Source organism: Pelobates fuscus, chromosome 1 (genome assembly GCF_036172605.1).
Source record: "Pelobates fuscus isolate aPelFus1 chromosome 1, aPelFus1.pri, whole genome shotgun sequence".
Lineage (NCBI taxonomy): Eukaryota > Metazoa > Chordata > Amphibia > Anura > Pelobatidae > Pelobates > Pelobates fuscus.
The window spans coordinates 190,702,769-190,729,258 of NC_086317.1; the positions used below are offsets into that span (position 1 = coordinate 190,702,769).

At 43.9% G+C, this 26,490-nt stretch overlaps 1 protein-coding gene across 2 annotated transcripts in view; it reads left to right on the forward strand.

Annotated features, from left to right (window-relative positions):
* Positions 1–26,490, forward strand: part of PKP1 (plakophilin 1) — a 448,336-nt gene that overhangs the window by 59,234 nt on the left and 362,612 nt on the right. Inside the window, exon 2 of one of the 2 annotated variants that reach the window (XM_063453188.1) lies at positions 21,946–22,049. In XM_063453188.1, coding sequence (XP_063309258.1) covers positions 21,946–22,049 — 104 coding nt within the window. The remainder of the gene's footprint in view (positions 1–21,945; positions 22,050–26,490) is intronic. The other variant, XM_063453189.1, reaches the window with a different exon arrangement.

Genomic DNA, 26,490 nt, shown 5'->3' on the forward strand with positions numbered 1-26,490 from the left:
ATCCCCTCGTGCAGCAGAAACCATATTTTACATTAAAATACACAAGAGGAATATTGTTCATCAGATTTAGACGAACGGGTGTTCGGTAGATAGCTGGGGTCGGAGCGCACATTCCCTGAAAGTACCGCTCCGATCCCAGCTTAAATAGCCGAACGCCGCATGAAATACATTTATTTTCCAAGTTCCCCTCAAACTACCGAAGAATTCCATAGAAACCTAATACCGAAAGACCGGGGCACCCGAATGGCTTGGAAGTCCAGCGGTATTCGTGCCGCCGAGCAGCCGATTTTAGTTCCAGGCGCTCGACGACCAAATACCGCTGGGCTAACAAAGGATCCAAGATGGCTGACAGCCGCGTGGTCGGTAGCCGAACGACGGCCACCCTGAATCCTCTTAATTTACCGTTTGCAACAATGTTGCAATCTTTAACGAGAGCCACACGACCTCCTGAGGGTGGTCTCCATTCGGCAGTTTGTTTGTTTCACGAACAGAGATGGAAATCACTGTTCGTGGAACGATTACCTGAATGCCGACGGGTTTTTATGCCGCCAGCATACGAACGCTATGAACCTGCAATACATTACACCCGCGTACTCTTGGTTCTTTTCCAATGTATTTTATTTTTCGTTTGACATAAATAAGAATAACATGAAAAACCACAATGATGAAGGGGGTACAGAAAAGAAAAAGGGAGGGGGAAGGAGAGGACAGCGGCATATATCACATCTGCTTTGAAGTCACAACAGTTGTATACATAGACGGTTTCATCCAGTTTGTACAAAGTGTAAAAAAATTGGTACAGTTGACAGATTAACAAATTAGTTACTAAGCATATAACAAATCAGTTCAGGAATACCTGGTAGCGATGTGTGAGATGGCCTATACGCATCTTGTCCTAATTGGGTAGTGGGGGGGAAGAGGGAGGGAGGCAGCAGCGCGTGCTAACCTGTGACCGCTATACTACCTACGTTGCGCTAGATATTCACTGGCCCTATATTTAGTATTATTTGTCGTTTGGCTGTTGGCCAATTTTTTTTTCTTTTTTTTTCTCATGTACATGTTTCTCCATGCCGGTATTCCACCCATCTGTGCCAGCGTGTCATGTGTTTGGTTTGATTACTGGTCAGACGACTAGCCATGCATTCGTACGTGTAGGTGGAATCTAGTCTACTTAGGATCTCTGACAGGGTAGGCGTCTGTGTGGACTTCCACTTATGGGCTATAGCAGTCTTAGTTGCCGACAAGCAGTGGATCATCAAATAGAGTTCGTCTGCAGGGAGGGTGTTCGGGAGGATGTGTAAAAAAAAGCTTTCAGGCCTCATAGGCTCCCCGATCCCTAAGTGATTGCGTAGGAATGACGCCACATCATACCATAGTGTGGTGATCTTTGGGCAAGTCCAGAATATATGGTTCTGACACCTCCAACACATGTTATCTGACCCTGGGTAGATGTGAGCTAGTTTGGAGGGAACCAGATACCAGCGCATAGTCAATTTGCAATATGATTCCCAATGGGTGAGGCTACGGGAGGCCTGTTTAGTTTTCTTTTGGGCATGGTACCATGTGTCTATCGGGAAACAGTTCCCTATATCTACTTCCCAATTTGTCATGTATGAAGGTTTTACTTGTATGTTTTGGAATAACAGTGCATGATAACACATAGATAGTGCTTTAACCTTCGGTAGTTTCCCCATACATTTTTGGATAAACGGCGGCAGGAGGGCTGGCTGCTCAAGCCGGAGTCCGCACTCTAGTGTTATATTCCTAATCCGTAGGTAAGGGAACAGTTCTCGGGATGGTAGTTGGTATTCCCTAGCTAATTCCGGAAATGGTTTGATGCCCTGGGGCGTCAGTAGGGAGCGAACATAGTGGACCCCTTGTCTCAGCCACGGGTCAACCTGGAGGTTCGAAGTCCGGGCCGTCAGAGCCTGTAGCGGCGCGGCCATGAGTAGGTTGTTTTTCCTGAGAAACAGTGGGGAAGTCTGTCTCCATGTATGGAGCATGGTTTCCGTGACTGGTAACAAGGATTTTGAGGTGGGGAGCTTAGTGCCCGCCCAAAGGATAAGAGGGATCGTGTTCATGGGCATACATGCATTTTCCAGCGCTAGGCATACCGGAGGAGATGCTCGCTCAAGGATCGTGAAACCCTGTGCCAATATTGATGCTTTGTAGTAAAGTTTTATGTTGGGTATGCCCAATCCGCCTTTAGCGAAAGAGCACCACAATGAGTTTTGTGCTATCCTCGGCGGTTTTCGTTTCCAAATGTGTGCGTTAATTGTGGCCTGAAATTTATGTAAAATGGGGTTAGGGATTGTGATAGGGAGGGTGCGAAAGAGATATAATATGTGAGGTAGTATCATCATTTTAATAGTGTGGATTCGCCCCAGCCACGAGATCTCCTTGTCTTCCCATTTTTTAAGTTGTTGGTCTAGTCTATTAATGAGCGGTAAATGGTTTTCTCTTATTATCGCTGCGTGTGATGTGGGCAGTTTAATGCCCAGATCCGAAATAGAAGTTGACCGCCAATCAAAGGGATATTCTGATTTCAGTTGTGTTAAGGTGACAAGTGGGAGCCCTATCGCTAATGCCTGCGTCTTTTGGCATTATTCTTGTAGTAGGACATCCTCCCATACCTCTCCAGCAGTGCTAGCAGGATTGGCAACGTTGTCTCCGGATATGTTAAAAAAAGGAGAACATCATCCGCAAAGAGGGCTATCTTTTGGACCCCCAACGGAGTATCGAGTCCTCTAATTGCATGAATATTCTTAATGTGTCTGATCAGGGGTTCCATGCATAAGATAAATATTAAGGGGGACAGGGGGCACCCTTGTCTAGAGCCGTTGGTAATTCGGAAAGGCTGCGACAGAAAACCAGAATTGAATATTTTGGCGGCAGGATTAGAGTATAAGGCCATAATAAATTTCAGGAAGACTGGGGGGATACCCATGTGTGACAGTACCGCCTGCATATACGTCCAATTTAAGCGATCAAATGCTTTTTCTGCGTCTAACGCTAAAAGCATGCCTTTTTGGTTGGTGGTTTTGGCCCAAGTGATTAAGTTTTAAGAAATGACGTGTGTTGTCCCCCGGTTGTCTGTTTGGAACGAAACCTGCCTGTTCTGGGGAGACTAAGTCTTGTAGGATGGGTTGTAAACGCGTAGCTAGTAGTTTGGCGTACAATTTCACGTCCGCATTGAGCAGCGAAATCGGCCTCAGGTTGGCACATTCGGTGGGAGGTTTGCCAGGTTTGGGGAGCGTAACAATATGGGCTAGCAGCATCTCCTCCGGAATGGTCCCTGATTCCCTAAAAAAATTAAAGAGGTTCATAAAAGCAATTGGGGAACCCATCAGGGCCAGGAGCCTTGTGTTTGGGAAGTTTGAGAATTGCGGTTCGCACTTCATTTTCTGTGAAGCTGGCTGTCAATTTAGCGCTATGGTATGCAGTCAGGCAAGGCAAGTTCGCCTCTTTCAAGAAGATGTCTATCTCCGTCTCTAGTGGCTGGTGGAGGCTAGTGTCCTGAGTGAGGTTGTAAAGCTTGTTGTAAAATTTAGCTAGTTTGTTCACTATATCTTGTGGATTGAATAGTTTTGCCCCCGTGGCTGACGTCATAAAGGGGAGTTTGGACTGTATATATTGGGATTTTAGGCGTCTTGCAAGCATTTTACCTGCCTTATTGCCGTGCATATAATGGGAGAGTTTCAGCTTGCGCAGCTGTCTTTCTAATGTTATTAAAGACAACGCGTGTAGCTCTTCTCTTCTCCCAATTTGTTGGGAGAGTTTTTTGGTTGGCCTTACTTTGTTATCTCTGTCTAGTGTCTTGAGGTGTGTGAGTAGTTTGTCAGTTTCATTGTGTACCTTTCGCTTGTGTATCGATCCGGCTTGGATTAGGAGCCCCCTCAATACTGCCTTAAGGGCCAGCCATTTAGTGTCAGTGCACAAGGGGTCATTTTCATGGATTTCATAGAATGATTCAATGCATTTACACAGTGTGGTGGCAGTGGCCCGGTCCTCAATGAGGGATTCGTTCAAGCGCCACGCACTCCGCCCTCGGGCCGGGTACATGGCCCTGAACGTAACAATTACTGGGGCATGATCCGACCAAGTTCTGTCTCCTATTTGCACCTCCACAAGGTTCGTAAGGGAACCCTTGTCCACCCAGCACATATCTATGCGGGAATACGTGTGATGGACCCGTGAGAAATAGGTGTAGTTTTTCTCCTCTGGGTATAGGGTGCGCCACATTTCGTAGAGATCGTGCCTGTGTAATAGGGCATTAAGATGATAGCTCATAGTGTTGGCTTGTTGGAGTGGATGTTTGCCTTCAATTCTTTTAATGTCTAATTCTGGGTCTAGCGTGCAGTTTAAGTCCCCACAAATTATAGTATGGCCCACCCTTATTTTGCTTATTTTGTTTAGCGATTTTTTTATGAAGGAGGTTTGGGAGTTATTGGGTGCATAGATGGAATCAATCGTGAGTTGCATTCCGTTCAGTGTGCCCACCACTATAAGGAGTCTGCCTTGTACATCCACGTAAGAGTTATTTAATTGGAAAACCCAGTCTGAATGGAACAAAATGGCCACTCCTTTAGTTTTATTTGGCGATAGTGCGTGGTACACTTGAGGATACCTGGAGGGTAGGAAGGGAGGAGGGTTCTGTAACGGACCGTTTCAGCAGAAAAGGGAAAAAATCAGTTCAGGCGATAATCCCCTTTTCACAAAAAGGCACAGCTACTGTAAAAGCATCAAAACTCACGAATTGGATATAGGCGAATGCATCAAACTCCCGAACTGTATACCAGGGAATAAGATAGCACTCCAAACTGGAACCTCACGAATAGCTGCTAGCAGACGAACAGGAAAAGCAGACATCAGCTTACACTCCTAGCAATCAATCTTCCAGCAGCATACAGTGAATCCCCCCAAGAACGAGACAAGGCTCCGTGTTGAGGGTCAAGCAGTGGTCTGTTTATTGAGGGCTACCTGCCCCTGTATTTATGCAGGTCTCCCACCTGGTGGACACTCCCCTAAGGGACCAGATGGAAGACTGAAACAGCAGACAGACATGTATCATTTTCGTACACACAGCCACAATACTTTCCCACAATGCATCCTGGTTTCCTCCTCTCTGTCCTGGAGGATAATTAATGAAGTAATTCAATTATATCCCAGGACAAAGGCCAGACTCCATTATGCACGTGGTGACACAGAAACAGACTATCACTTTAAAATACATAAAGACACATTCTATACATAAAACACAGACATGTAACATATCCCCAGATAGCTCAGGTCTGGGTGCACATTATTAGGTGAATGGCACCCAGACCACCCGAATACAATTTAAGTGCCATGGAGCTAAAGTCTTTAATTATATGAACAGGCTCCATGGCATTGCTATCTGGGTTAAAGCATTCACATAAAACAAAATACCGAATTTCCCTGCATTCACCAAATCCATACGAATGAGAACCAGGGGCTGGAGGTTCAGCGGTGCCTGCATGTAAAAGTGTCCGATTTTGGTGCATGAAAGCCGGGCAGAAAAGCGCTGCCTGCCCGGGGAGCTCCAGAACACCGCCACCTAGCGGCCGCAAAGTGTAACAGCAGGCACAAAGTTAACAAGCAATTAAGCTGCGGTTAACCGCAGCTTCAGGGAGGTAAATAGGAGGCACACTCCAGCTTCTGGGTGGCCAATTAACAACGCCGGCCGGCTTCCCACGGTTCTGGGGAGGTTGGTGAACGGCTGTATGTTCGGTATATGAAATCTACCGAACTGCTGTGCAGAAAGGGAGAAATAAATCCTTCTACACAGTAAAATTAACCCTTTAGCTGCCGGTCCATAATCCAAAGGCAGCAGGCGTGCAACCAGGCTCCTCCAATACAATGTGGCGAGATTGGTTTCGTCACAGGTTCTTAGTGCACATATGTGTCTCCTGGAGACATATTATTGCTGCCTTAGATTTGAGCATATCTTTGATCGCTACGCTCCTTTTGTACGGCCTATTTAGGCCATTCACGTTCATAGAGAAGCATTTAAAAATGGCATGCCATTAGTGAGTTCAAAATATTCTGGGTGGCTTAATAGAGGTGGGTCTGCATCCACACAGGAGTGCGGCCATCGGGAGAGCTATCCAATCAATAGGCATTTGAAGATGGCTAGACGCCTGGCAAGGCTTTACGGAGTTACAGGAGATCAGCGCTGACTGGGTAGGGGGGGGAGTTTAACCAGGGTAAAACAGAGAATAAAAAAATTAAGTATATACAACGTCTCTCGAACCAGAGAGAATGACAAGGGATACAATGGGGAGACTACTCGCTCCTTATCCATTGAAAGTCCCGTCTGGGGGTCGTGCGGAGCGGGTCCGCACCCGGGCCAAATAGTTGTCGTTGGGCCGCATCGGTGGTAGTGATTACCGAGGGGATTGTCTTTGCTGACAGCAGCCTCTCTAACAACGGAGTTCCCAAAGAAACATAAATTAGGATCCTATACGGTGCCACTCCGGGGGACCTTTGATAACAGTTGTGTTATATAGTAAACTATTATACATGCGGTTTTTTTTTTTTTTTATATAATATACGTTTTGAGAGGCCTGATTTAGCCACCATCAGTTCCTTGCGCTCTACTTCTTCATAAGGGCTGTGTGATACGTAAGGGTATACTGCGGTAGTGATCTGGGTTGGGATTTGGGGTAGCATGAGAAATCAGTGGCAGGTATTGTTGGGGATATCACAGCAAAATAAGCATACATTAACATACTAACCACATTTCAAATATCAGTGTGCAAAAAAGGTACAGCCCCAGTTAAGCGTGAAGCAACCAGTTGGGTAGAGACCTCTATGTCCAATATGTGAGTTAAATTCTCTTGAGAGTTTAGATATTGTTTATGCTTAGGGTCATAGTGTGGTAGCTATCTAGGTTGGGATTTGTGATAACGTGAGTAAATGTGACAAGTATTGATAAAATCACAGTTACCTAGGCATATATTGATAGGCTGAGCCACATTACAAACAACAGTGTGCGTAAAAGGGTACATCCCCAGCTGAACGTGGACTAACCAAGTGGGTAAAGGCCTCTATGCCCATTGCATGTGTTATAGCCTCCTAGAAACTAGTACCAGAGCAAATGTGAATCTACTAAACACATGGAGCAGTAAAAGTGTTATAATAAGTACGGGCACTGGACTAAAGCATAATGGAGTCTGTTAAGAATTGTGGTTGCCATTTTTTTTTTTTTTTGCACATTTTTACTTTGTTTAAAGTGTTCTACTGCACTTATTTAAGCCCCCACATAAATACCAGTCTTGTCGTCCGGTGTTATCAGCCAAGTCCAATACGATAAAGCAGGAATGAGGAAAGAGCTTAGGACCTTCAGGTGGCAAATGAGCGATAGTTCTTTTGACGATCCGATCTTGTAAAATCACAGTCATTTGATTAGGTTCCTCGTAGCACTATTAGTGTGTCCTATGTTGAGAGGAGAGAAGGCCGCCGTCTTCAACTTTCTTCTAGCGGGGTGGTAGGCCCACCATCTGCCAGTCCGGCCTGATCTTCTTCGGCGGGGGTGTTACAGCTACAGATGCAGAGGCCTGGCCTTGTGCGTTCCATAAGCCCCATTTTGTGAGCGTGGCCAGTCCTCCTATCGGGTCTTCTATAATGTGAAGCTTGTTGTTTCTCCACACCAGGAGTTTGGTGGGAAAACCCCATCTATACGCCTGCTCGTGGTTCCGCAGGGTTTTGGTGATGGTGGAGAATTCCTTCCTTCTTGCCATTGTTAGTGCTGACAGGTCAGCATATAACGAGATTGTGTTGAATGGCTCCGGCAGCGCCGGATTTGATCTGGCCGCCTTAAGGAGTGCTTCTTTGGCTTTAAAATAATGAAAGCGAGCAATAATATCGCGCGGCACTTCTGCTGCCAACCTGGATGGTTTTGGGATGCGGTAGACTCTGTCTAGCTCCCAATTAACGTCTTGTAGACCGGGCACCAGTGTGGAGCTTAGGGTTTTAATGTAGGTGGGAAGCTGGTCAGTTGTAACGGTTTCTGGGACCCCATGGAATCTCACATTGTTCCGGCGGGAACGGTCTTCCATATCCGCCATTTTTTGCCAGAGCTTCACATTTTCATCCTCCAGCTTCTGAACCTTATCAGATAAGGTATTGTGAGCTGCGCAGAGATCATCAGTTTTCCTTTCAACTTGATCTGTGCGGTCCCCCAGTTCTTCCAGTTCTTGGTGGATGCCAGACACAATGGATGTGAAGTCGTCTTTAATCGTTGTTCTTAAGTCCATGAGCATAAGTTTCAAGTAGCCTTTAGTTATATGGCTGTTGTCTGTTGCGTTTTGTGAGAGCGCCTCTGTGTTGTTGTCAGTCTCAGGAGACTGGGCTCTGCTGACGGCGCCATCTTGGGCCTGCTTCTGCCGGTCCTTTCTGTGCTGACGGACCGCGTCCATTAGTTTCATCTGCTTAGAGGGCGACATAACACTCCTCCAGACTGTCCCACTCGGTTTTGGGTCTATTTGTGCAGGTAAGGGAATATTTGGTTGCTCGTTCGGCCCAGGTTAGTACGGAGCTCCTACTCCATGTGACCGTCCGTGCCGGAAGTTGGACACACCCGCGTACTCTTGGTTCTTAAAGCGGTACGTACATGTTAAAGGAAAAACAGTTTTAAAAGTGGCTGCTGCTGCCACAGGAATGTTAGGTGATTTATGCCCTTTATGGATTAAAACCAGACTCTGCATCAACTGTGTAATTTTCCATGGGAGTTTTGCCATGGATCCCCCTCCGGCATGCCACAGTCCAGGTGTTAGTCCCCTTGAAACAACTTTTCCATCACTTTTGTGGCCAGAAATGGCGGTTCGCCGGTTCGCGAACGTTTGCGGAAGTTCCCCTTCGCCGTTCGCGAACCAAAAATCTTGTGTTCGCGACATCACTAGTCAACAATATCATCTGTGTAATTTCAGCACTTTTGAAAAAAGGTATTGCCCAAGAGATCAGAGATGCTGGCATGTTCTTAATACAGCTCGATACAACACAGGATATAAACGTCTCAGTCCAGTGTTCAATAATAATTCGGTATGTCACAGATGTGGTCCATGAACGTCTGGTTGCTGTGGTAAATTACACATCCACGACAGGGAAGGCTTTATGTGAACTGGTTTGCAATGTATTGGAATCCATGGAAATTGATGTTACGAACTTCTAATATGCAGGGTCAGTACAACGGATTAAGCACATGGCTGAGTAATAAAGCACCTGGCCAGATTCATGTGTGGTGCTATGCACATGTACTAAATTTGGTGATGATGGATGTCACAAAGATATCTGTTCAGGCAATATTGTTGTTTGGCTTGTTAAACTCCTGTGCTGTATTTATCCGTGAATCCTACCTTCGGATGAATGTATGGCGTGAAAAGTCTCAGGAAGAAAGATTTCGATCTCTTTCTGTGATTGGAGAAACAAGATGGTGGTCCAGAGATGCAGCACTTACAAAGGTGTTTGGTTCGTTTAATGATCCAAGTCAAGCCTTGTATGTAGATTTGATCGAGACCATGGCTGAAATATCACGTTCTGATCATTTTAATGCTGACATCAGATACAAGGCTGGAACTTACTTAGAATCCCTCAAAAAATTCCACACACTTATAACGGCACAGCTGTACTTATTTGTTTTCAAAAATACCACTCCACTATCCTTGTACCTGCAAACACAAGGTATGGATGTATTGCAGGCATACCAAATGGTGACAGAAACGGTAAACAACTTGCAAGCACATACCAAAAAAAAGGAAAGGTGAAGCGCTACATACAATGCTCAAATATAGTCCACACTTTCAGGAGTATTCCCTTCCCAAAAGGTCGTAGGGTGGATGAAGTTTGGTACCCAAATGTTCTGAAAAACAAATTAAATCTTCATAGTGCAACTCTGTGTTTCCATGAATAGATTGTAAACTTATATATAGAACCACTCACATTTAGTTGAGCTTATAGCCAAGCTCAGGAGTACACGCTTTCAGGTCCGTAAAGGCGACCTTAACCCTTCTTCAGTACTTTTCTTCGGATGTGGCTAGAGCTCAAGCGAGAAAATATATAGTACAATATCGTCTATAACCAGTATTCAGTATAAAAAGAATATAGGGATTATACTCACAAGTCAAGAGCCAACTTATAGGCTCAGTTGATGCACAATGTGTAGTTCAGGACTACACTCCTTTAAGAGCAGGAACCAGTAGCCCAGGTAATTTATAAAAAATATATTTATTTATTAAGCATTAAGATCTAAAAATGTAATGGCCAATTACAATATATAAGAACCAATATACTTAAACAGGTAAATAACATAAAATAACTATGTATACAAATACACTGGGCATAAAGGTGATACTAATTTGCAATTTCCCAGGACGCGTTTCGCCAACACAATGTCGGCTTCCTCAGCTAGGTGCAAAAGTTTTCCAAGTGTTCCTTCTACTGTCAGAAGTCCTGCTCTTATACCTTCCTGTTCAATCTTCAATCCGACGTTCAGCTGTTCTCTGGCGCGCTCCTCTTCCCGCCTCTCCGACTGCCTCTGCATGTGTCTCAAGCCTCATTCTCATTCACGTTCACTTCCGCATGTGACGGCGTGCGTCTCAAGCCTCGTTCTCATTTCCGTTCACTTCCACATGTGACCGCATACCGGTGAAGAAATGCTAGTGGTACTATTAACCCTGTAGGTACCGAGAGCTGTACACTCTCTCTTCCGATGTCCTTAATATTTGTACATGGCATTCATAACCAGAGAATGTATTAGAATGAAATAGACATATATGCACATATCGGAATCCCAATTTCTATATAGGAAATAATCATTATATATACACACTATTTTCAAGATAAATACACTGTATCTAGTATTATAAAAATGCTAAAAATTCTAGATCATAAAAAATCTCCCCTTCTAAAGAAAGGGGGGACACAAAACTATAAAAACAATTTTATAACTATTCTAGTAAGATGAACATTGCACTTATATCCATGCATATCAGAAAAAACGAGAAAAATATATATAATAAACCAGATGAATATCCATGCATATCAGAAAAAACGAGAAAAATATATATAATAAACCAGATGAATCATAACATAAGAATAAAGGGTAGAATGCATCAAGAAGGCATACAACTATCCTAAAAAATAATAATAATATATCTCCAGCACAAAATCTAAAATAGAAAATAAATCCTTAAAAAATTAGTCTAAAAAAATGGCAAATTTCGAATTCTGAATTTAAGCCGTAGGGGATGAGGGTATTTAGCTCGAAGATCCACTTCATTTCTTCCTTGCTGAGTTTCTTATTAAAATCCCCCCCCCTCCAACTTGCAAGCACATGATCGTGATTCCTGTAAAAACTGGTTTGGAATCGTCACAGTTAAATCTTCTTAATTTCTTCTTGTCTTCAGTTGATTGATATATACGTCTTTTGTATATATGGTCTTGGGCCAAATGCTCGCCACAATAATATATGTCTATATTATTGAAAAGTACTAATACGCAATCTGACTTACGGTTTCTTCAGGTTTATTCTTAGTTACTGATACATAATAAAACAACAAATGATGTTACAGGATAATGGACATTCAACAGCAGATGGTAATTGCTGGACTTCTTTACACCCTTACATCTTTACATCGAGAGAGAGCCAGAGAGAAGAGACCTCGTGTATCTTTGTTCAATTACTATAAATGTGCCCATACTGACGTAAGAGCATGACTCTTGCTATATAAGGACAAGACCCCGAAATCCACATTCCAGAGCTCTCGGACAAAGAAAGCCTTGTGACTTATTGATACCATCTGTTACTTATGTCAATCCACACATCCATATATATAATCAATAGAAACATAGAATATGCAATATTCTACAATTCCCAAATGATTATAGATGTTACAAAGAAGTTTGCAGTCTGGGCAAACAGCAAGTTGGATACAACCGACTGCAAAGTTTTGATTGAGGACTTTCCATCACCTCAAAGAATACAACGTAAGAAAAGAATGGCTGGTGAGCTTGGCGGTGTACAATGTGACCTTGGACAAGATCATTAATAGTCTGCATAGCCGATTAACAACACATGGTCAGTTATTTGCAGATTTGGCATGTTTAGATCCCAAAAAGATATTTTACTAGACCTTCCCAGCAGTGCATTAGAACGGCTGAGTAGACTTGTAATTAAATTTGACTCCATTGCAACTAAAGAGAAACTGCAAAGTGAGCTACTTGATAATGCATCAAAGTGGCAAAGATTGAAAATGTCACTTGATGAAGAATATACTGATGCTAACAATGAAGGTCAAGATGAAGACACCATCCATTCTCATCTTATCTCTGAAACTGAGGAACAGCCATACTCCAATGTTGGTGATAAAAGTGGAAAGTGCAAAACTTGTAAGAGCTGTATAGCCTGCTGCTACAATGTATTATTCCGTTACAACTTATACAGTCTAACGTATAGTTCACTTTTTAATGCATACAAATTGACACTGACACTTTCCTCTTCGCAAGTAGCATGTGAGAGGTATTTTTCAAAACTTAAATACATCTTGACCAGACTAAGAAATTCCCTCTCTCAAACACATTTGGAGGCCTTTATGCTAATGTCCGTGGAGAAAGAGGCCTTGATTGGACTAAACAATGAAACCATCATTGATGTTTTGGCTTCGAAAAGCAGCCTGCTGCAAGGGATAGTTACATAGTTACATAGTTAGATAGCTGAAAAGAGACTTGCGTCCATCAAGTTCAGCCTTCCTCACACCGGTTTTTTGCTGTTGATCCAAAAGGCAAAAAAAAATTCCTTCTTGACCCCAGAATGGCAGTCAGATTTATCCTTGAATCAAGCAGTTATTACCCTACATTGAAAGATTATATCCTTGAAGATTCTGTCTTTGCAAGTATGCATCTAGTAGCTGTTTGAACATCTGTATGGACTCTGATAAAACCACTTCTTCAAGCAGAGAATTCCACATCCTGATTGTTCTTACAGTAAAAAAACCTTTCCTTTGCCTTAGACGAAATCTTCTTTCTTCCAGTCTAAATGCATGGCCTCGTGTCCTATGTAAAGTCCGGTTTGTGAATAGATTTCCACACAATGGTTTGTATTGGCCCCGAATATATTTGTATAATGTTATCATATCCCCTCTCAGGCGACGTTTTTCTAAACTAAATAGGTTTAAATTTGTTAACCTTTCTTCATAGATGATATGTTCCATTCCTTTTATTAATTTTGTAGCCCGCCTCTGCACTTTTTCTAGTGCCATGATATCCTTCTTTAGAACAGGTGCCCAAAATTGCACAGCATATTCAATATGTGGTCTTACCAGTGATTTATAGAGAGGCAAAATGATATTCTCGTCCCGAGAATGAATGCCCTTTTTCATGCATGACAATACCTTACTGGCCTTGGCCACTGCTGATTGACATTGCACATTGTTGCATAGTTTGTTGTCTATAACAATTCCCAAGTCCTTTTCGTGTGTTGTTATCCCTAATTCACTTCCATTAAGGGTATACGTTGCTTGTGTATTCTTTACGCCAAAGTGCATAACTTTGCATTTTTCAACATTAAATTTCATCTGCCATTTGAGTGCCCAGTCCTCCAGTCTATCTAAATCCTTCTGCAGCAAAGTAATATCTTGCTCACATTGTATTATTTTACAAAGTTTTGTGTCATCTGCAAACACTGAAACATGACTTTCAATGCTGTCTTCAAGATCATTTATAAAAATGTTAAATAGAAGCGGTCCCAGAACAGACCCCTGAGGGACACCACTTGCCACCTCTGTCCAGCGTGAAAATATACCATTAACGACAACTCTTTGTATTCTGTTTTTAAGCCAATGTTCTACCCAAGAACAAGCATTTTCATCGAGACCGATTTCCTTGAGTTTGAACACTAATCTTTTGTGTGGAACTGTATCAAATGCCTTGGCAAAATCCAAATAGATCACATCCACTGCAACACCCTGATCTATACTTCTACTTACTTCTTCGTAGAACGCAATCAAGTTAGTTTGACATGACCTGTGCTTCATAAAACCGTGCTGATTTTTGCTGATAACCATATTCTTCTCAAGGAATTCTTGAATATTATCCCTTAATAACCTTTCAAATATTTTACCAGCCACAGAAGTTAAGCTCACAGGTCTATAATTTCCAGGCAAGGATTTTGAACCCTTTTTGAATATAGGAACCACATCTGCCTTCCTCCAATCCTCCGGAACACTTCCTGAAAGAAAAGAATCTTGAAAGATTAAAAACAGAGGTTCACTTATTTCTACACTTAGTTCCTTAAGTACACGTGGATGGATACCGTCAGGCCCTGGAGCTTTGTTTATATTAACTTTCTTTAGTTGCTGCAGCACATTGTCTTGAGTTAACCAATTACAATTATTCTGCTTGCTTACATAATGTTGCTTACATAACTTACAAGCATGTCAGTAAATTACAATGTTGGTCAATATTTATTTTTCTAAATTTTGACTGGATTCATTTTTTGTTTTTTTAAGTTATACCGTATTTATCGGTGTATAACACGCACCGGCGTATAACACGCACCTCATTTTAGGAAGGAAATTCCCCCCCCTCCCATAGTATTCTCCCCCCCTCCCATAGTGTTCCCCCCCCCTCATCCCATAGTGTTCCCCCCCTTTCAATAGTATTCTCCCCCCTCCCATAGTATTCTCCACCCCCTCCCATAGTGTTCCCCCCCCTCATCCCATAGTGTTCTCCCCCCTCCCATAGTGTCCCCCCCTCCCCTTGTCCCATAGTGCACTTTCCCTCCCCTTGTCCCATAATTACTTACCTGTCTTGAAGCGTGGGCCGGCTTCACAGCGCGCACCGCGGTACAGGAACTTCAATTGCAGGTTCCGGTTTCCGGCGGGACTGAAATGAAGTGTGCACACTGAGTGAGCACTTGCTTTCAGTCCCGCTGGAAACCGGAACCTGAAATTGAAGTTCCAGTACCGCGGTGCACGCTGAACACCGGCCCACGCTTCAATACAGGTAAATAAACCTTCACATTCGCTCCATAAGACGCACAGGCATTTCCCCTCACTTTTTTTTGTAATTCTTTATTTTGCAATGACACAAAGCAAGACGTATGGTTTGGCTCATGCAAGAGCCCCATATTTCGTTGGGTTATGGTTACACAGTTTGCTGAAACATTAATACATGAGCCCAGAGAAGGTCAGCTCTCATTTGCGTACATGTGTCCTGTACCAAGTATCATCGTTTTAGTAACATAAAAACAAAACAAAACACGTGAAAACAGAACATAACTTTGTAAAAAACCTGGGCCGGGGTACCGGTATTCCCGGACCCATGGAGGTCGAGTGGGATGGGGGGGAGGAGGGGGGGAAGGCGTGCATCCTGGTCGTCAGTTCGATCATAGCAGTATGACCAGTCTGGTTATGGAACCTATCTATTTAGGTAGTTCCCAGGTCTTGGCAAAAGCTTTTGTGGAGCCACGTACTCTGGCCGTAAGGTCATCCATGAGATGACAGTCCTTGATTTTGGATATAACCGTGGATATTGGGGGAGGGTCTGGCTTTAACCATGTTTGGGCCAGGGCCCTTCTGGCTGCTAGGGTCATTTTGTTGAGCAGGCGTTGGTCCGACATGGGCCAGTCATCTACAGGCCTGGCTAATAGAAAGGTCCAAGGGTTTAATGAAATATGTCTGTCCATGACTTGAGAACTCAATGCTTGGATTGCCGTCCAGTAGGGTTTAATTTTGGGGCAAGTCCACCACATGTGAACATATGTCCCTTTTTCACCACAATTGCGCCAGCAGAGATCATTGGGTGTCTTATTCATGTGGTAGAGTTGCACCGGGGTGGTGTTCCACCGGAGCATTGTTTTATAGGACTGTTCCTGCATTGTAACACATATTGAGGTTTTAGTATTTGCCTCCCATATATCCTGCCAGTCAGTGCCTTCTAAGGTCTCCCCTAAGTCAGATTCCCACCTATCAGTGTAGTGGAGTGTTCCCCATTCTTGGGTGGAGGAGCAGAGGTGGGAGTATAACTGTGAGATCATGCCCTGTTGGTATCGTTCTGCGTGACAGATCCTTTCAAAGAAGGTCTGTTTGGTTTTAGCGGCTCTTTTCTAGGTTGGCGTAGTTTCGCAGTTGAATATACCTTAAAAAGTCGGCTGGGGTTAGGGTAGTTCTGGTTTGTAGGTCTTCAAAGGGGATTATCGTGTCTCCTACGTATAGGTGGTGGACCCTTTGGAGGCCCGCTCTTTCAAGGCCTTTAAAGTCCCAAGGTCGCATACCCGGGGTGAAGGCCCTGTTTCTTAATATAGGGGTGAGGGGGGAGGTGGTGGTTGTCAAACCGTATTTTATGTCCGTTTTGTCCCACAATTGAATAGAGTTAGAGATGGCTGGGCATGTTGTTCTTGGGAGGGCCCTGCATTCACTGGGTGTCCAAATGTAGAATTGCGGGAGATCTGATTGCATGAGTGCTGATTCGAGGTCCACCCACCTTCTGGTGTCTGGGGGGGGGGTGTGCCACATCGCTATTTGGGATAGTTGGGCTGCTAAGTAGTAGAAGTAGAGGTGGGGCGATAAAGTATGTTGCGGGCTACTCTGTGCCTTTTGTTTTGCCATATGAAGCGGTCTATTGTCCGCTGGAGTGGTATTAAGTCCTGTTTTGTGACTGGTATGGGCAGGGCTTGAAATAGAAATAGGATACGGGGTAGGACATTCATCTTGATCGAGTGGATCCTCCCTATCCATGATATTGGTTTATCCGTCCATGTCTCAATGTCTGTAATGAGTTTGGCTATGAGCGGTGTGTAGTTTAGGCTGTATAGCGTTGTGGGGTCTGCCGGTAGCTTTATACCGAGGTATGTGAGTGAGGTGGACGAGATGCGAATGTGGTACTCTGATGCAATTTGATGAATGGCCGGTTGTGTAAGGTGTAATGGGAGGGCGCTGGATTTCTCCATGTTAACTTTGTATCCCGATAGCTCGCTATACATCTGGAGGAGGGGCAGTAGTGCTTGCATGGAGGGGATAGGGTTGGTTAAGGTGAGGAGTACATCGTCCGCGTACCCTTAGACCAGGAATTCCTGGTTTCCTATTGTGGCTCCTGTTATTTCGGGGTGTTCCCTGATTGCTTGGAGGAGGGGTTCGAGGGTGAGCGCAAATAGTAAAGGGGAGAGTGGGCAACCTTGTCGGGTGCCATTGCGTATGTCAAAGTGAGGGCTGTGTGCCCCTGTTATCATTATTTGTGCTGTGACGTTTGTATATAGTGCTCGTACTGCTGTAATGTATGGAGGGGGAATGTGTAAGTGGTCCAAGAGGGTGAACATGTAGGGCCAGTTCACGCGGTCAAACGCTTTTTCGGCGTCTAAGGAGAGGACTAAGGACGGTGTTTTGGCTGTGGTGAGTGTCCAGATAGTGTCTATGTTTCGCCTGGTGTTTTCGAATAGTTGCCTGTTGGGGATGAACCCTAACTGGTCTGCGTGGATTAAGTGTGTCAGGTGTGGATTGAGTTGTGTGGCCAGTATTTTGGCTAGTATTTTGCAGTCGTGATTTATGAGTGATATTGGTCTATAGGCCTCTGGTTGGGTGTGGTCCTTGTCTGGTTTGGGTAGGAGTATGATGTTGGCTTGTGTTATGTCTTTGGTGGGGGCTGCTCCGTTCATGAGGTCCCGGAATAGGGTTTCCATGTGAGGGAGCAGTTCCTCTCTAAAAGTTTTGTAGTAGCTTCCCTTATAGCCGTCTGGGCCTGGGGCTTTGTTGCTTTTTAGGGAGGATACGGCTAGGATAATTTCGTCTGTGGTGATCGGTGTCGAAAGTTCTGCAATAGCTGTCGTATGAAGTTTAGGGAGGTTTAGCTTTGTTAGGAAGTTTGAGGTACCCTGATGGGGGCTTATGTCAGCAAGGTCCCTTGTTGTGGGCTGGTTGTATAGTGCTTTGTAAAAGGATGTGAAGGTTTGCGCTATCTCTGATGGTGAGGTTTTCAGCTTTCCGTCGGGGGCTCGTATGGATGTGATGTGGGGGCGTTGTGATCTGGGTCGTAGCATGCGGGCGAGGAGTGTGTCCATCTTATTAGATTTGTCATAGTATGTCCTTTTGGTCCAGGTCAGTGCGCGGGCTGTTTCGTCCAGCAATAGTTGTCTGATGGTCCTGCGAGTGTCTAGCAGGTGTTGCAACGTTTGCGGGTCTGGGTCTGTTTTATGTCGTTGTTCTGCTGTGCGTAGGGCGTCTAATAATTGTGTAAGTCGTTGGGTTTTTAGTTTCTTTTTGTGTGTCGCAATTTTGATGAGATGGCCGCGAATTACGGCGTTGTGGGCGGCCCACACTGTTGCGATTGGGACATCTGGAGTCAGGTTGTCTGCGAAATATGTATTTATCTGTTATTTAATGTCGTCTACAACTTGTTGGTCTTTTAAAAGGGAAGTGTTAAGTCTCCACGTCCATGGTGTGGAGCCGCAAAGGTCTGCCAGATATATTGCAATATCTGCATGGTCTGACCATGCTATGGATCCGATCTCAGTTTTTTGGGTCTTTGCGAATCCGGTGTCGTTGGTGAGGAACAGGTCAATGCGGGAGTAAGTGTCATGGAGAGGTGAGTAGTCCCCTCACTTTTGAGGGGAAAAAACGTGCGTCTTATGGAGCGAAAAATACGGTAATTACTTTTAAAAGTTGTTAAATATTTTATCCTCTAAAACTTTAGAAAACAGTTTACACATTGCAACCTCCTAAAGCAGGGCTGTCCAACATGCGCCCTCCCCAGATGTTACTGAACTACAACTCCCATAATTCCCTGGCCATCTGTTTCATTAAAAGAATCATGGTAGTTGTAGTTAGCAACATCTGGGTGGGGCACAGGTTAGACAGGTATGTCCTAAAGGGTAATGAGCCCTGTTTTTATCTACTGTTAAACAAATTTACTTGTTTTAAAGCACTTTTTTGAGTAATGTTTGTACATTACATTTTGAAAACTGTTGGGTTGCTTGCCGTGGTGCCGTTTTCCTGTTCTAAAATTGGACTAGAAAGCTAGTCAGCAATCAGTGGCGTACACACACTCCATGGGGCCCCGGTGCGAAACTGATCCGTGCCCCCCCTACCCTGACCCTCTTCCCCCTGACTGTGGGCCCCTCCCCCCGCCAACACATACATACAGACACAAACACAGACAAAGACACAGACATAGATACACACAGATGCACAGACACACACATACAGAGACACAGACATACATACGGATACACACACACATACAGAGACACAGACACAAACATACATACACAGACATACATACAGATACACACACAGAGACACAGGCACACACATACATACACACATACAGAGACACAGACATACATACACACATACAGAGACACAGACATGGACATACATACAGACATACATACACACATACACACATACACAGACACAGACATACATACAGAGATACAGACATACATACACACAGACACAGACATACATACACACATACAGAGACACAGACACAGACATACATACAGAGACACAAATACACAAAATGTTTCCTACCATGTGTGACTTTCCCTGGGGTCCAGTGGTGGCTCAGCCTGATGGTAGTCAGAGTTCCCACTCTGACTCCCTCTTCCTTTCTGTTTCCTCCCGCGCGGGCTCTCAGTAAGCTGGGAGGAGTGACGTGCGGTCACTTCCTCCCAGCAGTGATGATGTAATCACAGGGGGCCCGGCCAGCGCAGACCGGGCCCCCTTACAATCCATGTCCATCGGGTGGCCCTGACAGCATGGGCCACCCGATGGACCCCTTAACATGCAGCCTCGGTGGTTTGCCGCACGGGCCGGGGTCGCAAAGCGTGGCAGCTGCTACCCGGTCGTGGGGGCCGCAGGGCGGCCGGGCCCCCTAGAGTGCCGGGCCCGGTTGCAGCTGCGACCCCTGCGACCACGGTACGTACGCCACTGTCAGCAATATGTTTCAAGGTATTTAAACTTTATTGAATTCCAAAGGTTTTCGCACATTTTGTACTGTTACAGAATTAACAGCAAGTTTATTATAACTGTTAAAATATTTAATTACTGTCTAGTATAACATTTGCACTTTTTGTTACCTCTAAAAGTTTATTTGCATTTACTACTGTTTTGTGTGTTTATGAGTAATTTATATGTGTTAAGTTAATACATTTTGGAAACCATTTGTGTTTTCTATACTTGGAAGTAAAGCTCTTTGATTATTCTTTATTTGGACAATTTTGATGGGGCAGACACAATTACATGGGATAATAGTCTACTGTGATATTTGGAACAATGGGGGTTCTACATAAAGAGCAATTGTGGGGCAAAGTTCTAAATGTGGTCTACTCACCCTAGCAATAAATGGTCTACTCTTGATGATTGCTCCACGTTTACACTTTTTTTTACTCTTTATGTATAAGGCCTTGTGTGCTTTTATATCTCGTATCTATAAATAATTCACTCTTCAAATGTGCTTTAAAATGCATGATTTTACCTTTATGAACAAGAAAATGACGTTGTGCCGGTATAATTAAGCAATGCTTTGGGGCTGGTATGTAATTTTTTCCAGGGCTGGTTTTCATACCCAGTCCGGCTCTGGGAGGAACCTTAAGGTACTCAACAATCTAGTGAGCGTATTTCTGACAGCGAAATCTTATGGGTACTGTACTAAATATACTAGGGTACACATAAGATTGTGCTGTCACTATGTCAGTGTTTTGTGTTTATTTATTTTTTGCAGATTCACAGATGTATCCTCTATATTTTGTATTTTTGTTCTGCTGTTTGGGATAACACCTGTGACATCCCTAAGGGAAGCTGTACATTTACTATAGAAGATACGTTTTGTACCAACATTATACACCTTTTGGTGAAGTTGTGGAAATTTGTGTATATATAACCTTAATAATGACTGTGGAAGATGACAAATTAATGTAGAAAAGTGCTAATTATGGAATGTAAATAGCTAGAATAAATGCCTGATGGTCAGGGAAATACTTTTTAAAGGAAAACTCCAGTGCCAGGAAAACAATCCGTTTTCCTGGCACTGCAGGTTCCCTCTCCCTCCCACCCCCCAATCCCCAGTTGCTGAAGGGGTGACAACCCCTTCAGTCACTTACCTGAGGCAGCAACGATGTCCCTCGTCGCTGCCTCCTCCTCCGCGCCGCTCCTCCTTCTGACTCCGTCGGCCGGTGGGTGAGACTGATCCCGCCCACCAGTCGAGGAGACCTAATGCGCATGCGCGGCAATGCCGCGCATGCGCATTAGGTCTCCCCATAGGAAAGCATTGAAAAAGATTTTCGATGCTTTCCTATGGGGAATTGAGCGACGCTGGAGGTCCTCACACATCGTGTAGATGTAGAAAAGTGCTAATTATGGAATGTAAATAGCTAGAATAAATACCTGATGGTCAGGGAAATACTTTTTAAAGGAAAACTCTAGTGCCAGGAAAACAATCCGTTTTCCTGGCACTGCAGGTTCCCTCTCCCTCCCACCCCCCAATCCCCAGTGAGGACGTCAAACGATGCTCTAGCACAGATAATCTGTGCTATGAGTCAGGAAGTTCCCTCTAGTGGCTGTCTAGTAGACAGCCACTAGAGGTGGAGTTAACCCTGCATGGTAATTATTGCAGTTTATAAAAACCTGCAATAATTACACTTGCAGAGTTAGGAGTAGTGGGAGTTGGCACCCATCCCACTCCAATGGGCAGAAGTGGTCTGGGTGCCTGGAGTGTCCTTTTAAGGCCTGTAAAACCCCATGGGCTATACACACCTGCAAGGCACATTATGCATGTTCGAAAGATCTAATAATTGACAAACTAGAAGGTGTTAGATCGGTTATTTCCTTTTAACATGAGCTGTTTTCTTGTTATTCATGTTATTATTGGGAGGTGGAGTAATCTCCTATGAGTTAGTAAATTATTTCAGTTCAGTATTCTTCTCTCTTTTAGCAGGATCAGCGTATGAAATTGGGGTGGATAATTACAATGCAAACCGCAACAGCACCGGCAATCATTATGCAAAATATCAGAGTGGTGGCACTCTGACCTATCAGGTAAGTAGTTTATGAACAAGCACCTCTGGATTCTGTATTAGGAGAGCAGACTAACAACAACCTAGTCTAGAATATATACAGGGTTATTCATTAAAGTGAGAATTCAAAGTGAATTAAAATTTTAAAGGATCACTATAGTGTCAGGAAAACAAAGCGGTTTTCCTGACACTATAGTGCCCTAAGGGTGCCCCCACCCTCAAGGTCCCCCTCCTTTGGCGCTGAAGGGGTTTCAGCAGCTTACCTTAATCCAGTGCCGGGTTCCCTCGGCGCTGTTGACCTCTCCTCCCCCGCAGATGTCAGCTCCCAAGTGGCGCGGAATGCGCATGCGCAGCAAGTGCCGCGCGTGCATTCAAACAGTCCATAGGAAAGCACTTCTCAATGCTTTCCTATGGACGTTCTGCACGCTGAATGCGAATTTTGCATCCAGAGTCGCAGATGTGGCTTTCAGGAAGACAGCCACTAGAGGTTGGATTAACACTGTTTCTCTGAAACTGCTATGTTTACATCTGAAGAGTTAAAACCTGAGGGACCTGGCACCCAGACCACTTCATTGAGCTGAAGTGGTCTGGGTGACTATAGTGTCCCTTTAAGGTCAGAGTAATCAAACTGAAAGCAATATCTAACTTTGAGTTTCAAATTTAAGTTTAAATGAGCAGATCTGGAAAAATTGTAGAATTATTTTTTATCTTTTGTATTCTTTATTTTTCACGTGCATAAATAGACAAAGAAGCTTGCAATGCCACGACAGCAGTCGCAAGTGCATTACGATACAGTGGAATACATTTGCATGCCTTTTAAGAATGCTACACTTTTTTTTATATATGATATAACGTAGTCACATTGGCTTTGCAAACATGTCCAACTAATTAAACTAGCTTGAGAGTTTGTCAGAAGAGGGGACAATATAGGGTATTTAACAAGTCAGGCTGAACTAACTGACAAACTGAATAAAAACAACTAGATGCATAACATTAATTAATCCCTTAAGGACACAGCTTCAGAAGCTTGTCTTACGCTTAATGACAGAAGCAATTTTTGCATTTTCTTGCTGTTTGCGTTCAACTGCAATTTGCATCTCTCTCGTTTATTGCACCGACACATATTATATACTGTTTTTTAAAGGACAGAAAGGGCTTTAATTTGATGTAACATATATATATATATATATATATATATATATATATATATATATATATATATAAATGCTTATTTATTATCAAAAAAATACAGAAAAATGCAAAAAAATAAATAAAAATTGTGTGTTTTTTTTTACAGTTTTTGCAATAATAATGTGTGCATAATTAGTGCAGGTTAAAGAAAGTAATTAAAATAAATTAATTTAGTTGTTCTGATTTACAGAATATATAATGTGTCTGGGATTTTGAATTTTTTGTGGTAGTTACAGGCAGGGGTCAAGTCCTGGAGAAAAAAGTGTGGGAACTCACCCATGATTCCCACACCCACCCTTAAAAAATAAATAAAAAAAATTACACTCCTATGCTTATAGTGCAGTGCAGGGTGTGTATAATGAATGTAGTGTGTTTGTAGTGAGTGCAGAGTGTGTATAATGAATGCAGTGTGTTTGTAGTGAGTGCAGAGTGTGTGTAATGAATGTAGTGTGTTTGTAGTGAGTGCAGTATGCATAATATATGTAGTGTGTTTGTAGTGAGTGCAGAGTGTGTATAATGAATGTAGTGTGTTTGTAGTGAGTGCAGTGTGTGTATAATGAATGTAGTGTGTTTGGAGTAAGTGCAGAGTGTGTATAGTGAATGTAGTGTGTGCAGAGTGTGTATAATGAATGCAGTGTGTTTGTAGTGATTGCAGAGTGTGTATAATGAATGTAGTGTGTTTGTAGAAAGTGCAGAGTGTGTATAATGAATGTAGTCTGTTTGTAGTGAGTGCAGAGTATGTATAATTAATGTAGTTTGTTTGTAGTGAGTGCAGAGTGTGTGTAGTGAGTGCAGTGTGTATAATTAATATAGTGTATTTGTAGTGAGTGCAGAGTGTGTATAATGAATGTAGTGTGTTTGTAGTAAGTGCAGTGTGTGTATAATGAATGTAGTGTGTTTGTAGTGAGTGCAGTGTGTATAATGAATGTATTGTGTATAATGAATGCATAGTGTTTGTAGTGAGTGCAGAGTGTGTATAATGAATGCAGTGTGTTTGTAGTGAGTGCAGTGTGTGTATAATGAATGTAGTGTGTTTGTAGTGAGTGCAGTGTGCATAATATATGTAGTGTGTTTGTAGTGAGTGCAGAGTGTGTATAATGAATGTAGTGTGTTTGGAGTAAGTGCAGAGTGTGTATAGTGAATGTAGTGTGTGCAGAGTGTGTATAATGAATGCAGTGTGTTTGTAGAAAGTGCAGAGTGTGTATAATGAATGCAGTGTGTTTGTAGTGATTGCAGAGTGTGTATAATGAATGCAGTGTGTTTGTAGAAAGTGCAGAGTGTGTATAATGAATGCAGTGTGTTTGTAGAAAGTGCAGAGTGTGTATAATGAATGTAGTCTGTTTGTAGTGAGTGCAGAGTGTGTGTAGTGAGTGCAGTGTGTATAATTAATATAGTGTATTTGTAGTGAGTGCAGAGTGTGTATAATGAATGTAGTGTATTTGTAGTGAGTGCAGAGTGTGTATAATGAATGTAGTGTATTTGTAGTGAGTGCAGAGTGTGTATAATGAATGTAGTGTGTTTGTAGGAAGTGCAGTGTGTGTATAATGAATGTAGTGTGTTTGTAGTGAGTGCAGTGTGTATAATGAATGTAGTGTGTATAATGAATGCATAGTGTTTGTAGTGAGTGCAGAGTGTGTATAATGAATGCAGTGTGTTTGTAGTGAGTGCAGGAAACCACGACAAAATGCTGGGTCACTGCTATAGCGCTGTGGCGGCGTCATATGAACTACGTGAGCAGGAACGGGTACCGGAGTGGGAATGGGTTCGGACACAGCAGCAGCAACCTCCTGAACGGCAGGTTGCAAGTGTGCAGTACGAGCCAGTATGGTTTGTAAAGCCTGAGCAAACTGGTCCATATGGTGGTCTAAACCATCCATTCTAGCCTCCTGGTTAACTAGTAGCTGTGGAATGTCAGCAGGTTCCATTTTGGCCCTGTTGTAATGTCACGATTCGGGGAACCTAACACGCTAACAGGTCACAGATAGTAAAGGGTGCAGTACCGGTCCTTAGAATGGCCGGTTTAAGCACACTAAGAATAGTCAGGAGACAAGCCAAGTAGAGGGAGCCAGAAAACAGGAGAGCGAGAAACAAGCCGAGGTCAAAGGAATGGAGAAATCAGGAGAATCGGAATAACGAGCCAAATATACGGTAACCAGAGAGACCTACTAGCAAAAAGAAATTCAGGTATCAAAGACCACAACAGGGCAACAGAGAGACAGGAAAGGTAAGTATTTAAATCCTTATCTTAATTCTGATTGGATAACTTCCAATCAGAATTAACAATCACACGTGGGGGATATCTATACCCCCCACTGTGATTGTTGTGCTGTAGCTTTAACGCCGGGTCACGTGAGTGACCCCGGCGTTCAGATATCAGTGCCGGCTCCCAGCTTGCAGCATTATACATGCTGCCGCTGGGAGGAGGAGAGGAGGACGCGAGCGTCGTGTCAAGAGGAGAGGACGCCGCTCGCTGACCGTTGAGGGGACCGCGGGCGGCGACGGACCGAGGGTGAGTGCTGCGAGAGGATTGCAGCCTCCCCTCACAGCTGCCCGCGGAGTCCTAACAGGGGGAGGTCGTCACAAGGAGTTGGTGGCACAATCAGACAGCAAGCATCGGCACCCGGGGTCAGCCCGACAGCACGCCAATCAACGCATGCTGTGTCCACCACCAGAATGCCGTCATTACAGAGCTCAGCAGTGTGGCATTTTTTTTGTGTGTCTGCCTCTGACAATAGTGATGCCATTTGCAACCTGTGCCAAAAGAAACTGAGTCATGAGAAGTCCAACACCCACCTAGGTACAACTGCTTTGCGTAGGCACATGATCGCACATCACAAACGCCTATGGGATCAACACATGAGTACAAGCAGCACACAAACTCAAAGCCTCCATCTTCCTCCTGGTCCAGCATCTTCAGCCACTGGCACACAGTGTTGGGGCAAGGGTCCATCTGACCACTGATACCTGGTCTGCAAAGCATGGTCAGGGCAGGTATATCACCTACACTGCGCATTGGGTAAACCTGCTGACGGCTGCCAAGCATGGAATGCGTGGCTCTGCAGAGGAGTTGGTGACACCGCCACGACTTGCAGGCAGGCCTGCTGCCACCTCCTCTACTCCTCCTACTACATCCTCTTCCATAACCTCCTCGGCTGAGTCCTCTTCTGCTGCTGCGTCTTGCTCCACATCAACGGCACCCCCCCAGCTCCCCAGGTACTATTCCACATCTCGGATATGGCAGTGTCACGCCGTCTTTGGTTTGACTTGCTTGA